The following is a 13,727-nucleotide window of genomic DNA, read 5'->3' on the forward strand; positions in this document are numbered from 1 at the left end:
ATCTTTGTTTTCATGTAGCTTATGTTTTAAACTGAAAAGACTAGATATGATATATTAGACTTTCATTTCCAAGCCCTCAGATATTCTTTGTTACACTCAGAGTTGGCATCATTCTGCATATTATAATACTATAGTCGTAAATTATCTCTGAGGTTACAGAATTATCTAGCTATTTTCAAAAAGAGCTGAATGAATAACAGATTCAATATAAAGAATTTTCATTATTTATATATATATAATATATATTCTTATAGACTTATATAGAGTAAAAATTAGAGGAGATAAAAAATAAGCAGATTCTCACATTCTAGTGTCAAAATACATTGTGGAACATCTTTATGAGGGTTGAGTAGTAACAGAGAAAACCTTTTCTTTGGTTATTTCATAGGGGGAAGGGTGATAAAATTCTCCTATTCCAGTAAACACTTAGAGAAGATTTCTTAATCACCAAAATATGAATTTAAGATAAGCTAGAGAAGTTAACTGACAAAATTCATTGAAAGAAGCCCAAAGATCATAGTTTACGCTAGGTCAGTTTAAAACTGGGGCTTTCCAGGTGGCCCTAGTGGTAAAGAACCCACCTGCCAATGCAAGAGACTTAAGAGACATGAGTTCAATCCCTGGGTCAGGAAGATTCCCTGGGTGAGGGCATGGCAACCTGCTCCAGTATCCTTGCCTAGAGAAACCCATGGACAGAGGAGCCTGACCACCCTGTGGTCCATAGGGTGTCAAAGAGGCGAACATGAATGAAGTGACTTAGCAGCACCCACAGTTTAAAACTAGCCCCTGAGAGTATACTCAGATCTATTTTGGGCCCTGAGTCACTTTTCTTTCTGTCTCTCTTTCTTCCTGCTTATAAATAACCTTTTTAAAATGCCAGTTCTTCTGTTTTACAAAATTTGTTAATTTGCTGGATGTCTATTAAATGTCTATGTCATTGGAAAAATATGAAATTTATTACTATTCTGTTTTAGTTCTCATCTTTGTAATGTTTTCATGTTTCCTATGACTTAGATGCTACTCTCAATTTGACTTAATTGCATCCCGTAGAAAAGAGGGATACATTAAAAAAAATTATTCTAAAATAAGAACATTACTTTTTTATTAGAAATTGATGATACTTTTCTCTTTATTTGGATTCTGTCCTAGTGGTAATACACAGTTGACCCTTGAACAACACAGGGTTTGGGGCAATGGCCTTAATGCAGTGAAAACTTTGCATATGACTTACAGATGACCCTCCTTACACACAGTTGTCCATATCCACCTTCCTGCATCCATGGATTCAACCAACCACGGATCATGGAGTACTATAGTATTTACTCTTGGAAAAAATCCTCCTATAAATGGACCTGTGCAGTTCTAACCTATGTTGTTCAAGGGTCAACTATATAACAAACAATTGCATAGTAGTTTTTTTTATGATGCCTTTTGAAATGAGAAATATCATCATTCTTCACTTACTATAAATTTCTTTTTATCACTTTCCTCGTTAAATACTCTCCTTTGATTTTATCAAGCTCTCCAGGCCAATGATCCTTGAACTTGCTGTGTATTTGTTTCATCCTCTCTTTCTTATCCAGTTTGGATTCCATGACTCTGTTGTCTTACTGTCCTTCTGTCTTTCTACTAGTAAAATGCCTACCCTCTAATGAAGCCAACTGAACCCTTTTCCACATCTACATAGCTGCTAGTAATTTTAGAGAAAATCCCACAGCCTTATAAATTGTCATCACTGTAAATAAATGAGTAACTGATCTCAAATACCAGTTGTCCCATCCCTACTATATGGCAGCCTTCCTTTTATCCATCCCTGAACAGTCTTTTCTCATATGCAACACATAGGGCCATTTCAGCCTTTCCCTACTCTCCCAAAAGATGGTATCTCACACCTTGGTGATATTACATCTAGATTCTTAGGAAATAAAAACAGTTGACATGATTTCAACTATCACTAATCCTGTAAGATATGTGCACCCACATGAATGCTCTCTTCTTTCATGGATGAAAGCAGCATCCTTCTTTCTAATTAATGCTTCTTCTTGTTCCCTGGAATTCTCCTATCCCAGCGCCTCAGATAACTTGCACTATTATTTTCCCCCTTTCTCACATATATTTTTAACATGTCCCTTCTATTGGCATTTTTCTTTTGGCATTCAATGTGATAAATTCTCATCATTAAAAAAAAAAATCTAACCTCAAACCTAGGTCTTTTTCCAGCAACTACCTAACTTTCTCCTTCTCTTCAAAGATGTAATTGTTGAAAGAGTTCTCTGTGATTGCTTTCTATAATTTTTTTTTTCTTTCTACTCATTCTCCAGCCTACACAGCCTGGCTTTTGTCCTCATGTTCTACTGAAATTATTCTTTATAGTGCCAAGTCCAGAGGACTTTCAGACTGGAGCATATTTTCACTACTGAATAGTTAATACTCTTAGAAACTCTCTCTTTCCTTGGTTTCAGTGACACTGATCTCTCTTGCATTTCTTCCAGCTTCTCTGACTGCTCCTTCTCAATCTTCTTAATGGATTCCCCCTAACAGTTATGCAAATGGTTCTACAGTCCTAATGGAGGAGTCAATTCATATGCCTAATTATTTTAATATTATAAATCAGGCTTAAATTTAAAACTATTGTGTTCTAACCTAATCTGGAAGACTGAGTTCAAATAATATAGAACTCACAGATTCCTCAGAGTTCCACACCAGAACTTGAAGGCATGCGCAGAACAAAAACCCCCCTGGTGTGCAGTCAGTCCCCTCTTTTAAACCCACTCCTGATTCTATGCAGCATCAAAGAGGGGCCTCATGCATGTATGTGTAGACATTTGGTCTACACATCCAAACTCTTTTCACGCCCCACCCCACTCACAGCCCATAAAGAGTAGTGCACTGACCATTCTTCAGGCCTTAGAGTGTACCTACCAGCAACAAAGTTGGTATTCGGGGAATGGATACTGTGAAGAGGACTCTGCAACTCTCAGTGCAAGTTCTGGGCCATTTGGACAAAGAATTCTGGCATGCTGGGCACCCAGAGTATAGTCTAGGTTGTAAGCTCCAGGTTGGCACATCCCCTTGGCCCTCCACATTCGTTATTCCTTCATAAGGAGTGAGACCCAGGGCTCTCTAAGCATGGGACTCTAATCTCACTTGCCCTAGTCTATCAGTTCAGTTCAGTCGCTCAGTCCTGTCCGACTCTTTGCGACCCCATGAATCACAGCACTCCAGGCCTCCCTGTCCATCACCATCTCCCGGAGTCCACTCAGACTCACGTCCATCTAGTCTGTGATGCCATCCAGCCATCTCATCCTGGGTCATCCCCTTCTCCTCCTGCCCCCAATCCCTCCCAGCATCAGAGTCTTTTCCAGTGAGTCAACTCTTCACATGAGGTGTCCGAAGTATTGGAGCTTCAGCTTTAGCATCATTCCTTCAAAAGAAATCCCAGGGTTGATCTTCATCAGAATGGACTGGTTGGATCTCCTTGCAATCCAAGGGACTCTCAAAAGTCTTCTCCAACACCACAGTTCAAACGCATCAATTCTTTGGCGTTCAGCCTTCTTCACAGTCCAACTCTCACATCCATACATGACCACAGGAGAAGTCATAGCCTTGACTAGACAGACCTTAGTCGGCAAAGTAATGTCTCTGCCCTAGTCTATGGGCACGTGTAAAAATCTTGATGTTCTTCCAGGTTCCATTTTTGACCTTCTCTTTTTTCACATTTTACCTATGCCTTTGTGATATCATCTATTCCCCTGGCTTCAGAAGCTAATTTCTATTAACCGATGATTCTTATATTTGTATCTCAAGCCCAAATCTCTCTCCTGAATTTGAGACTGTATCTCAGTACTTATTAGACATGACTATTACTCATAGTCTTCCCCAATCTGAATTCACCATCTTTTCTATCCCATTGCCATCCACTAAGTTTCCCAGGCCAGAAACATTGGCTTAATACTTAACCTCTTTCTTTTTCTCATTCTGTGTCTAGGTAATCAGCAAGTTCTAGCAATATTTTCTAGTATTTTCTCCATTCCATCTAGTTTTCTCCATTTCCACTGCTATTCTACTAGTTGAAGCCACCCATGATCTCTACATCCCTGTAGCAACAACTTCCTAAATCATCTTGCTAAATAATTATCTAGTTAGTCACTTTCCTGTTTAACCCTTTCAGTTCTTACCTCTCTCAGGATAGATTTCAAATTCCTTAGCTCTTGAATAAGCCATACATTATCAGATAACAACTTTCTCATCTGTTTCCATTCTCAGCCATATACAGAGTGTTAGTAATCCCTAGGATGAGTCATACCCTCCTGCCTCTGAGCCTTCCTACCAGCTTCTCCAACCCTTACCCTTCCTTTACTTGGCTAATATTTGTCATCACATTCATTCTGTGATGTCACTGTCTTCAGGAAGCTTTCTTTTATTAATACTGTGAGTTTTTTATTCCTTAGTTGACCCCTTACCACATATCACACTGTATTATAAATAATCCCTAAATTGTTGTCACACCCTGTAAACAGTGCTTCCCCGGTGGCTCAATTGGTAAAGAATCTGCCTGCAATGTGGGAGACCTGGGTTTGATCGCTGGGCTGGGAAGATCCGCTTGAGAAGGGAAAGGCAACCCACTCCAGTATTCTGGCCTAGAGAATCCCCATGGACAGAGGAGACTGGTGGGCTACAGTCCATGGGGTTGCAAAGAGTTGGACATGACTGAGTGACTAAACAGAGCACAACTTAACTTTTGAACTCTTGACACTACAATATCTTAATTGTATGCTATGAAATAATTACTCATATTCTTTTTCAATTTTCATTACTCTGATCATTACCTTCCTCTCATCTGGGAGACCTTCCTTCAAACCTGAAATAATACTAGCCACATAAAAGTATTTTTCCAGAATACAATTCTATGGATCAGTGCACATGTTAGTCAAAGTAAGCATTAGTAGGAGAACACATTGATTTAATGGAAGAATTTTTAAAAGAGAAAATACTCTGTCCAAAGCTGGCAATATTTGAAGGAGAAAAACCTAAACTACTGTTTTATGCACCAACTCTTTAATTGGTTAAGCTTAGATATTATGTTAATATACAGTGTTGAAGTAAAATTAAATTAGTTGAAGTAAATGTTAAAAAGTAAAACTACAGATCTCTCTGTCAAGAAAATATATAGAAAACTAACAGTGGGTGTTCATATAGTAATAACATATGTGTCTAAATAAGAAAGGGGTGATGCAAAAATGAATGATTATCCATTTCAAGAAGCAAAACAATGAAACAATCATTTTCAAGTTTATAATAAGTAAGTGCTTTGGGAAATACCCTATTTTTATATAACCCTAAATTTCATTCAGTTTATCAATTAAACTGTTAAAAAGTATTTTAATTGTGGCATTTAAAAATTTTCCAGAATGACATATATTTGGTCTATAATCTTTCTCTAACATAGCAGCTAAATCAACCAAATTAACCATACACGATAGTGAGATAACACAGGTGTGATAACCATATCACTCTCGTTTTTATGATCTTTGAGGCTTGGTCACTGATGTTTAAAATATGCAAAAACAAGTAAATCTCTGACTATTTTTACCTGGTATTTCTTCTTTCTTCTACAGTTTCTGAGCTCTAGACAAGTGGAAACTTTGATAGAGAATGAAAATTAGATAACACACACTCAATCATACCTTTCAGGCGAGATAAATTTTCATGATGGCATTAGAACAAGTGCAAATGGCTTGTGACATTTTTATTACTAATCCTCTCTGTAGGTTAAGAATATTTGTGAGTCTCAGCAGAATTAAAGAGCCTAAATACTTGATCTAAAGAATAAGATATACCATATTATGGAAAATGAAAGTGATTAGTATATATCCTTAGCCAAGCTATTCATTGTGTTGTGTTCTTTTTTTTTTTTCCAACCTTTTTGCTTTTCCCCCCTCTTCTATTCAGGAGAGAAGATCATGAGATTCAGCTACCCAGACATTCACTTTGATATGAACTTAACCTATGAGAAGGAGGCTGAGCTGATGCAGTCTCATATGATGGACCAAGCCATCAACAATGCAATCACCTACCTTGGAGCTGAGGCCCTTCACCCTCTGATGCAGCACCCGCCAAGCACAATCGCGGAGGTGGCCCCGGTTATAAGCTCAGCTTATTCTCAGGTCTATCATCCAAATAGGATAGAAAGACCCATTAGCAGGGAAACCTCCGATAGTCATGAAAACAACATGGATGGCCCTATCTCTCTCATCAGACCAAAGAGTCGACCCCAGGAAAGAGAGGCCTCTCCCAGCAATAGCTGCCTAGATTCTACTGACTCAGAAAGCAGCCATGATGACCACCAGTCTTACCAAGGAAACCCTGCCTTAAATCCCAAGAGGAAACAAAGCCCAGCTTACATGAAGGAGGATGTCAAGGCTTTGGATACCACCAAGGCTCCTAAGGGCTCACTGAAGGACATCTACAAGGTCTTCAATGGAGAAGGTGAACAGATTAGAGCCTTCAAGTGTGAGCACTGCCGAGTCCTTTTCCTAGACCATGTCATGTACACCATTCACATGGGTTGCCATGGCTACCGGGACCCACTGGAATGCAACATCTGTGGCTATAGAAGCCAGGACCGTTATGAGTTTTCATCACACATTGTTCGAGGGGAGCACACATTCCACTAGGCCTTTTCATTCCAAAGGGGACCCCTATGAAGTAACGAACTGCACATGAAGAAATACTGCACTTACAATCCCAGCTTCCTCAGATGTTGACATACCTTTTTTTTTTTTTAATATTGTTACTGTCATTAGTTCTTATTTTGTGGACGCAGTGTCATTTGCTCTGCCTGATTACAATAAGGAAGAAACGGAAGAGAGAAGAGACAGGGGACATTGTTCCTTAGCAGCTTGACTTGTTTATTGTGTGGGAATTTAAGAGCAGTTCATTTCTGCCATGCATAGATATAAGGTATATCATGCTTTGAGAAAAAAAAAAATCACTTGATTCATAAAGATTCATCTAAGGATTCTAATTTGCCACTGATGTTCAGGATTGTGTAAAGGCAGGAAAGATTAGCATTTTCTGGGTTGGACTTTCACAGTTTTAAATGGGATAAGTAATTTCATCAGTCAAAGAACAATTTGTTTCAAAATGTAAATTGTTTTCCTTTTCCTCTACAGATCATGGAACACACACATACATTATTTTCCATGATAACTCCTTGGATGAGTAGTTGTTGTGGGTTCTATGTTTACTTCCCCTGTGGAATTTATAATACGGTATGTTGTACCCTGTACCATATAGCAAAACTTATAAACTACAGGTAGTTAAGGACAGCTACAATACATCTGAGGTCCTATGATCTTATTTTTCTAAACTTAAGCACTGTTTTTCCATAGTTTTGATGACTTGCATTTTATAGACACCCTGGCAGCCTTACTTTGAACACCTTTAACAAATAGTGTTTTTATCTAGTTTTCAGAATAACATATGGTCTAAGAGTGGCTAAGAGGCATTCAGTAGTTTTCAGAAGGGACCTCTACTTTTCTTAAATTTGTTTGGGAAGTTTTCTTTTACAGCTGTAATGTGATGGCAGCATAGTATACGTATTCCTTTCTAAAATGTATGCTTACGATTGTCACTGTATCAGCATTTAATCAGTGTTAACCAGTCAGCAGAAAAATATCGATATAATTAGGCTAACAGTAGGGGGGAAAAACTCACCCAGAAATCCCTTTTATGGTATTTCTCTTTTCACTGGTTTTATTTTTCAAGCTTTGACCCCCGCCGCCACCCCCCCCCCACCCCGTGTTTTGTCCATAGTCTGTTCATCTTTTATTCTTCTGGTGGAAAGTCTTAAAAATCTTGCTGTAGGCTATTTCTTTCAAAATCTCCTCAGAGCAGTTGCTAATTTGACCCAAGTATGGTAACTTGAACCACATAAGGTTATGGAACTAGGGCTATTTATTCTAGTATTTCTTCAATAATATTTACCACTTTTGGTACAAGGAAAAAGCAACTTCTTTGTAACCAGTGCATTATAGATAAAAACAGAAGCTTATATTTACCCTTCTTGGAGTCTAGAATGCAACCGAACCTCCAAGCTAAAGTGTTCATGTCCACACTTTTCTGCCTTGAAAACATGAAACTATCAATATATATAAGCTCTTATGAATCTCAATCCCTTACTAAAGAATTTTTCTTCTTTTAATTCATGTATACATTGGCATATTTCATGGACAGATTTTAATTTCATTTATATGGGTGTTCTGTATTTTCTTTGCAGTCTAACAGCATTAGAGGGGAGGAACTGAGTGAAACTGATTAAATTCATTTGTGGGGGGCCCACTTGGAGGGAGAATTCGCTGCTTGTGTTTAGAGAGGACAGGCCTGACCATGACTGGATTGTCTGATAACCATTTCTGAATGTTAAAATTACATTAAGCAGTAAGTGATGACTGCTCTAAAAAAATCATTCAATGGGATGTTGAAACTGTGTTTTTTAGTGCAGAATGATGTGAGAATTAGCAACACTAGAGCACTATGATGGATAAGCAGGTCTGGCCCCAGTACTGTTCATCACCCATTTTCAGTTTGCCATTCACTTGTGTAAGCAACGTCTAAGCACTGACACAGCTAGAGCTAGGCAAAAAATGGTTACAACTCAGCTCTCTTTCACTGGCTCTCTGTGGCAGTTATTTTTGGAGAAATAATACCCAAACTATTCCTTTACATCTAAGACAAAGCACCAAATCGGAGATGTGAAGTTTTAAATAGAATGTTAACTGTCACTTTTTTCCCTGCATGCTCGGGTACATTACCACATTTTGAATATACAATGTATTATTCATAGGTGAAGTGTGTCTTTGAGACTTACCCCATCTATCCCAACCACTCATATATAATTGGAATTTCTTTTTTTTTCCTTTTGGAGGGAGGTAAATAATTTAAGGTTAGTGATTTTGTGTTTTACTATAATTTAAGGAAACATTTGGATGGCAATCAATATGTTCATGATTTTGGCTATGTGTGAATTTCTGCTGGCATCATCTATGAGTTTTTTTCCTGCTTACTAATTTTTTTTCAGTATATGAACAATCATGTACCTACCTGCCCAGGGATGTAACTGAATTCAGTGGACCTACAGAATTTTAGAGTTACCCGCTGAGGACAGTACTAATGGCACTCTCCCTTTCTGATTCCATTTTTTTGAAAATCTTTTTTCAAAAAGTTTCCACCAGTGTATTACTTGTACTTTCTTAGCTTCATAGGAGGAACAACTAGGGATAAAGATGGCTTAGGGTGTAGCAGGGGCAAATGAGGACAAGGTCAATTCCAATGTGTAAGTTAGATAGAATTTTTGTGGACACAGTGCTTTCTGGGAAACTCTGGATGGCTATATTTGCATGCTTCTTCACAAAAGGAAATATGCAAGATGGTTGCACCTAAAAATAAATATGAGGGTCAGACACCAAATAAATCAAGTTTTACATAACAGTTATATGCTCAGTTTATTTAGGTGAGATTTCACATTAGAGTATTTGAGGGGCATGTAAATAGGTTAGCCTCTGTATTTTCCAGTTTGGCAAAAATGCATCATGTTGTTTTGCCCTAATTTTCCCCAGAATTTTATATCCAGCTCATTTTAAAAGATATGTATTGCCTCTCTAAAAGTGGTGATCACTTTTTTAAAGCCATTCTAACCTGGCTTTTTACAATAGTGAAAGTGACCAGTAAGCAAATTGGAAGAGATTTCAAGTTGTTGAAACATTCTGTTGTGAATCTTCTGGAAGGACAAAATGGGAGAATGAGAGACTAGGTTTCACATCTGGCTACAAGGAGGGCCTGTATCCCCTACATACACACAAGCTGCTGTGTGCCTGCATCATAGTATACATACACATTCTTTTAAAGAAAATTCATGAAAAAAAGAAATTAGAGTAATTGGGTGTGTTACAGGAGCCTATAGAGAGTTAAAATTATGATTAATACCTGAGCAACTTAATAGGTTTACTTTATCAGACTGTATAGAGAAATATTAAAGTTACTAGTCTATCTTTAGGAGTAGTCACAACTATTCAACTTAAACCTTGAGTTTTTACTATGTACTTCCAGAACAAATCAAAACAATGAATCAAAAAAAACTTTTAAGCTGATTTCACATAACCTCTAAAGTGAAAGAAACACAAATTACTCTTAAATAGGAAGAGTTTTCAAGTTTTACTTGTTGGCAAATGGAGAAAGGCAACAATGTTTTAGTGAGCTCGGTATTGTTTTTATTTATGGGTTTTGTATTTCAGTCTTAGACATCACAAAACCATGAAGTTTTTATGATATTTTATAAATGTTTGACAAAAATTACATCAGTGAAGGCATTTAGGTGAAAATGATGTTTTACTCTTGTTATTTTTAAACTGATTCCTTAAGGTGAATGGAAAAAGAACAGAGAAGTCTGCAAAAATACAAATAAAAAACTCTATGCTCCTGGTTTCAAGACAGAACTTGATTATAGGAGGTATTGGCTATGTTATTTTTTAATTTTGAATTATTCATTTTACAAAAAGGGATAAGTTATAATTTGTGATCATCTTTCATTCTATTTTATATATTATTTCAGTAAATATTGTCTGTATGAAAATTATTCTAAAACAGAAAATTCCCCAGAGGCAAAAGAAAAAAAGAGTAGGGGGTGAAATTGAAGTTTATATATACAAAAGTTATCTTAGAAATGTTTTTAAACCTCCAGTTTCTGCAAAATAATTAAAATATACAGTAACTGGTCTTAAGATCCTGAATTTAATGTATCAAATACTTATAAAATTTATTTATGTTTGTGCCTTTTTAAAATGCATTGAGTGTTGGTTAGCTGTTTAGTTCTACAACACATATTACACATTTTTAAAAACCACTTAAAATTACTATATAAGTCATCTTCATGTTCTTAGGTCAAAACCATTAGAGGAATTTCCCATACAGAGACTTTCAGCTCATCTGCTTAAAGTAAAAGAAAACTTTGAAACCAGATGTTGCTGTCTTTTTAGTTTGATGGTATTTCTGAATACCATTACAAGATTATGCAGGTAGTATATGAGATGGAGGGAAATTGTAGCTGTGAATTGCATTATGGTATGGTATGTATTTTTGTTTTGTTTTTAAGGAAGAATAAGTTCTAGTATCAAACAGGGCTTTCTTAGTGGAATTTTGAATGAATAAAATCCAGTATTGTTTTGGAATTTCACCTATAGTCTAGTGTTCTGCTAGTCTTAGAATGTCCTCTTCTAACCTGTTAATGTTGTATGGAATGATGTAAAGAAGCAGGCCATTAATTCTCCTTAAACAAAACAGAATTGAGGAGTCATATCATACTGCTGTTCTCCAAAGTATAATCGCAAATGGTTTCCTACCATGGTTGTGTATTACTTGCAATGGATGTGTTAAAATATGACAGCTTTTTAAAAAAGAAATGAGCTGCTTGTTATTCAAAGCAAATGTCATATGACCAAGAAGCTGTGATATGCTAGTGTTTCTTTTTATCATAGTGTATTGCTAGGCCAAATAATGACACCTTGAATATTTTTACATTTATTGCAGAAACCTAAAATTTTGGAATTTCCATAAGGTTTTTTATGTAACATTATATTTCTAGCTTTTTAGTTTTCTCTTGCTGTACTGTAAGTTTGTGGATATTTTTCACACACACTCTTTGAAAATAAGTTCCTAATTCTGTTTATGGGGTTTTTCTCCCATAACATTGCATTTGTATATTTTCTGTATAAATTTATTGTGAATTAACCTTTATCCCATACAGAGTGGTACGTGAATGACTAGTTTTCTAAGATGTTCTTTTTATTGTGAATAAAATATAAAATTTAGAGGCCCTCTGCTAAGCCACATAAAAGTACAGCATAAAACTTCTTATAGGTTTAGATAAGCCAGTTTGCAGTTAATCTGGCCCTTTAAATTACCTCAAGTGACACACAGTAAGAAAAGCTTCTTCAATGGGTGGAGGTCACTGATTCCCCAACTATGCACTTACCAGGATTCTACTTAATTTACTGGAAATGGATTTTTTTTTTTTTTTCATGAATACACTGTAACAAGGGAAAGACTCTGGGTTTTGTTTTGTTATTCTTTTGTGTGTGTGTGTGTGTTTAAGTAGTTCAGTATCTGAAACTGTGATAAAACATTTTGACTTGTCAAGTATACTCTCAGATATTGAACATAAATCACATCCCCTTATGTGTATCGAAGTTTTTTGTGATCTCTTAAATTTTGCCTGCTTTCACCACCTCCTTTCTATTTTCTGTCCATGTTCCCTTCATCATTGTCTCTGCCTCTCTTTCCCCCTACTAGTTTGAGGATTAGGTCAAGTTTTTATTTCCAGTTCATAGGTCTCTTAAGTCTTAATTTTTTGTGTATGATTTTTGTTGGCTGTATAATCTGCTGATATATTTTTATATTCAAGTGTAGTTTTCTATTTTTTAAAAAAGTAGTTGAATTAAAACAAGTAAGGTATATAACCCATGTGTTACTTTCACTTTTAAATATTGCGTATCTAAAATATGACTTCAGAGATTATGTAATCATAAGAACATGATATGTTTCCTTCCTTTCTTGCTGGATTTTATGTTCTGATTTGGTTGTTCTCCTAAAATATGTGTTATGAGAGATTAAACAATTTTTTTGCAAGAATTTAGAAAGATGTTAAAAATCTAAAGCAAAAAGTCTTAACTATCTTCCAGCTGGGAGAAAATGCTTTAACATTACTATAATAATATTCCAGGTTTGGAGTGGGCTCTCCAGGCTCCCCATTTGCTCTTAATAGTTGAACTTTTTAGACCATGTGTTATTTGTAATCCCAGAGCGATTGCTTCTGCTACTTAGTTTAAAAGATGTTTTTCTTTACTTTCTGTACAAGTGCAATACTTTCCTTGAAGTCTTAAAAACGACGGTTATTTTTCTTATTCTTTCTTTAGTTAAAGACAAAAAGAAACTCTTGAAAATTATGGTATGTTAAAGGACACAACAAGCAAAAAGAAAAACACACCACAGTCAAAAGATTAGAGAATGTGGAAACCACTGGTCTAATCTCATGATATCTTTATTTAGACTAAATTTTTGTTGAAATTAGTAATCTTTTGCCTGAGAAATGTATCCTAAAGTTGAAGTTCTTAGAGACTGAATTTTTTTTTTCTTAGACCCTTGTCCAGTGTTTTAAATTAAGAACCTAATATTTTTTTCTATTTCTCTTTTCTCCTTTGGAAATGAACTTTAAAATAAAAGTAAAGCACTTAGCTCAATTTTAAACGCTTATCACCTATTGGAGAAAATTTTTAAGAACTATTTGGAGCACTCCTGTTTTCATACAACTTAAGTAAGAGATATTTTTCATATCCTACCTATTTATATGTAGCATTCTGATTTTCTTTTTTTATATCTGTGTCCCTGTAGTAAAACTGCTGTAATGTAAATACATATTTTGATTAAAAAGATAACATTTCTTTGGCATTTTTTTAAAAGGCAGTTACTGCATTTGTACAGTATATGTCTTGGCCATTTTAGAATTTTTTTTTCTTTAACAATACCAAAGGTAATTAGACTACTTTAAAAACTAATTGCTTGACAGTTTCTAGGATATTTTAAGTTTTAGAAGCGAAAAAAAAAAGATAGGTCAAACCAGTAAACCTCATTTTTTTTCAAACTAATAATTTGGGAAAATAAAAACTATTGTT

The 13,727-nt window shown here is 35.8% G+C and overlaps 1 protein-coding gene across 6 annotated transcripts in view; it reads left to right on the forward strand.

Annotated features, from left to right (window-relative positions):
• IKZF2 (IKAROS family zinc finger 2) overlaps window positions 1-13,487 on the forward strand; it is a 184,331-nt gene extending 170,844 nt beyond the window's left edge. For all 6 annotated transcript variants that reach the window (XM_040228580.1, XM_040228578.1, XM_040228575.1 and 3 more), the window contains one exon: window positions 5,953-13,487. In XM_040228580.1, coding sequence (XP_040084514.1) covers window positions 5,953-6,677 — 725 coding nt within the window. In that variant the 3' untranslated portion in view covers window positions 6,678-13,487. The remainder of the gene's footprint in view (window positions 1-5,952) is intronic.
• Window positions 13,488-13,727: the final 240 nt, after the last annotated feature.

Source organism: Oryx dammah, unplaced genomic scaffold, assembly GCF_014754425.2.
Source record: "Oryx dammah isolate SB20612 unplaced genomic scaffold, SCBI_Odam_1.1 HiC_scaffold_27, whole genome shotgun sequence".
Lineage (NCBI taxonomy): Eukaryota > Metazoa > Chordata > Mammalia > Artiodactyla > Bovidae > Oryx > Oryx dammah.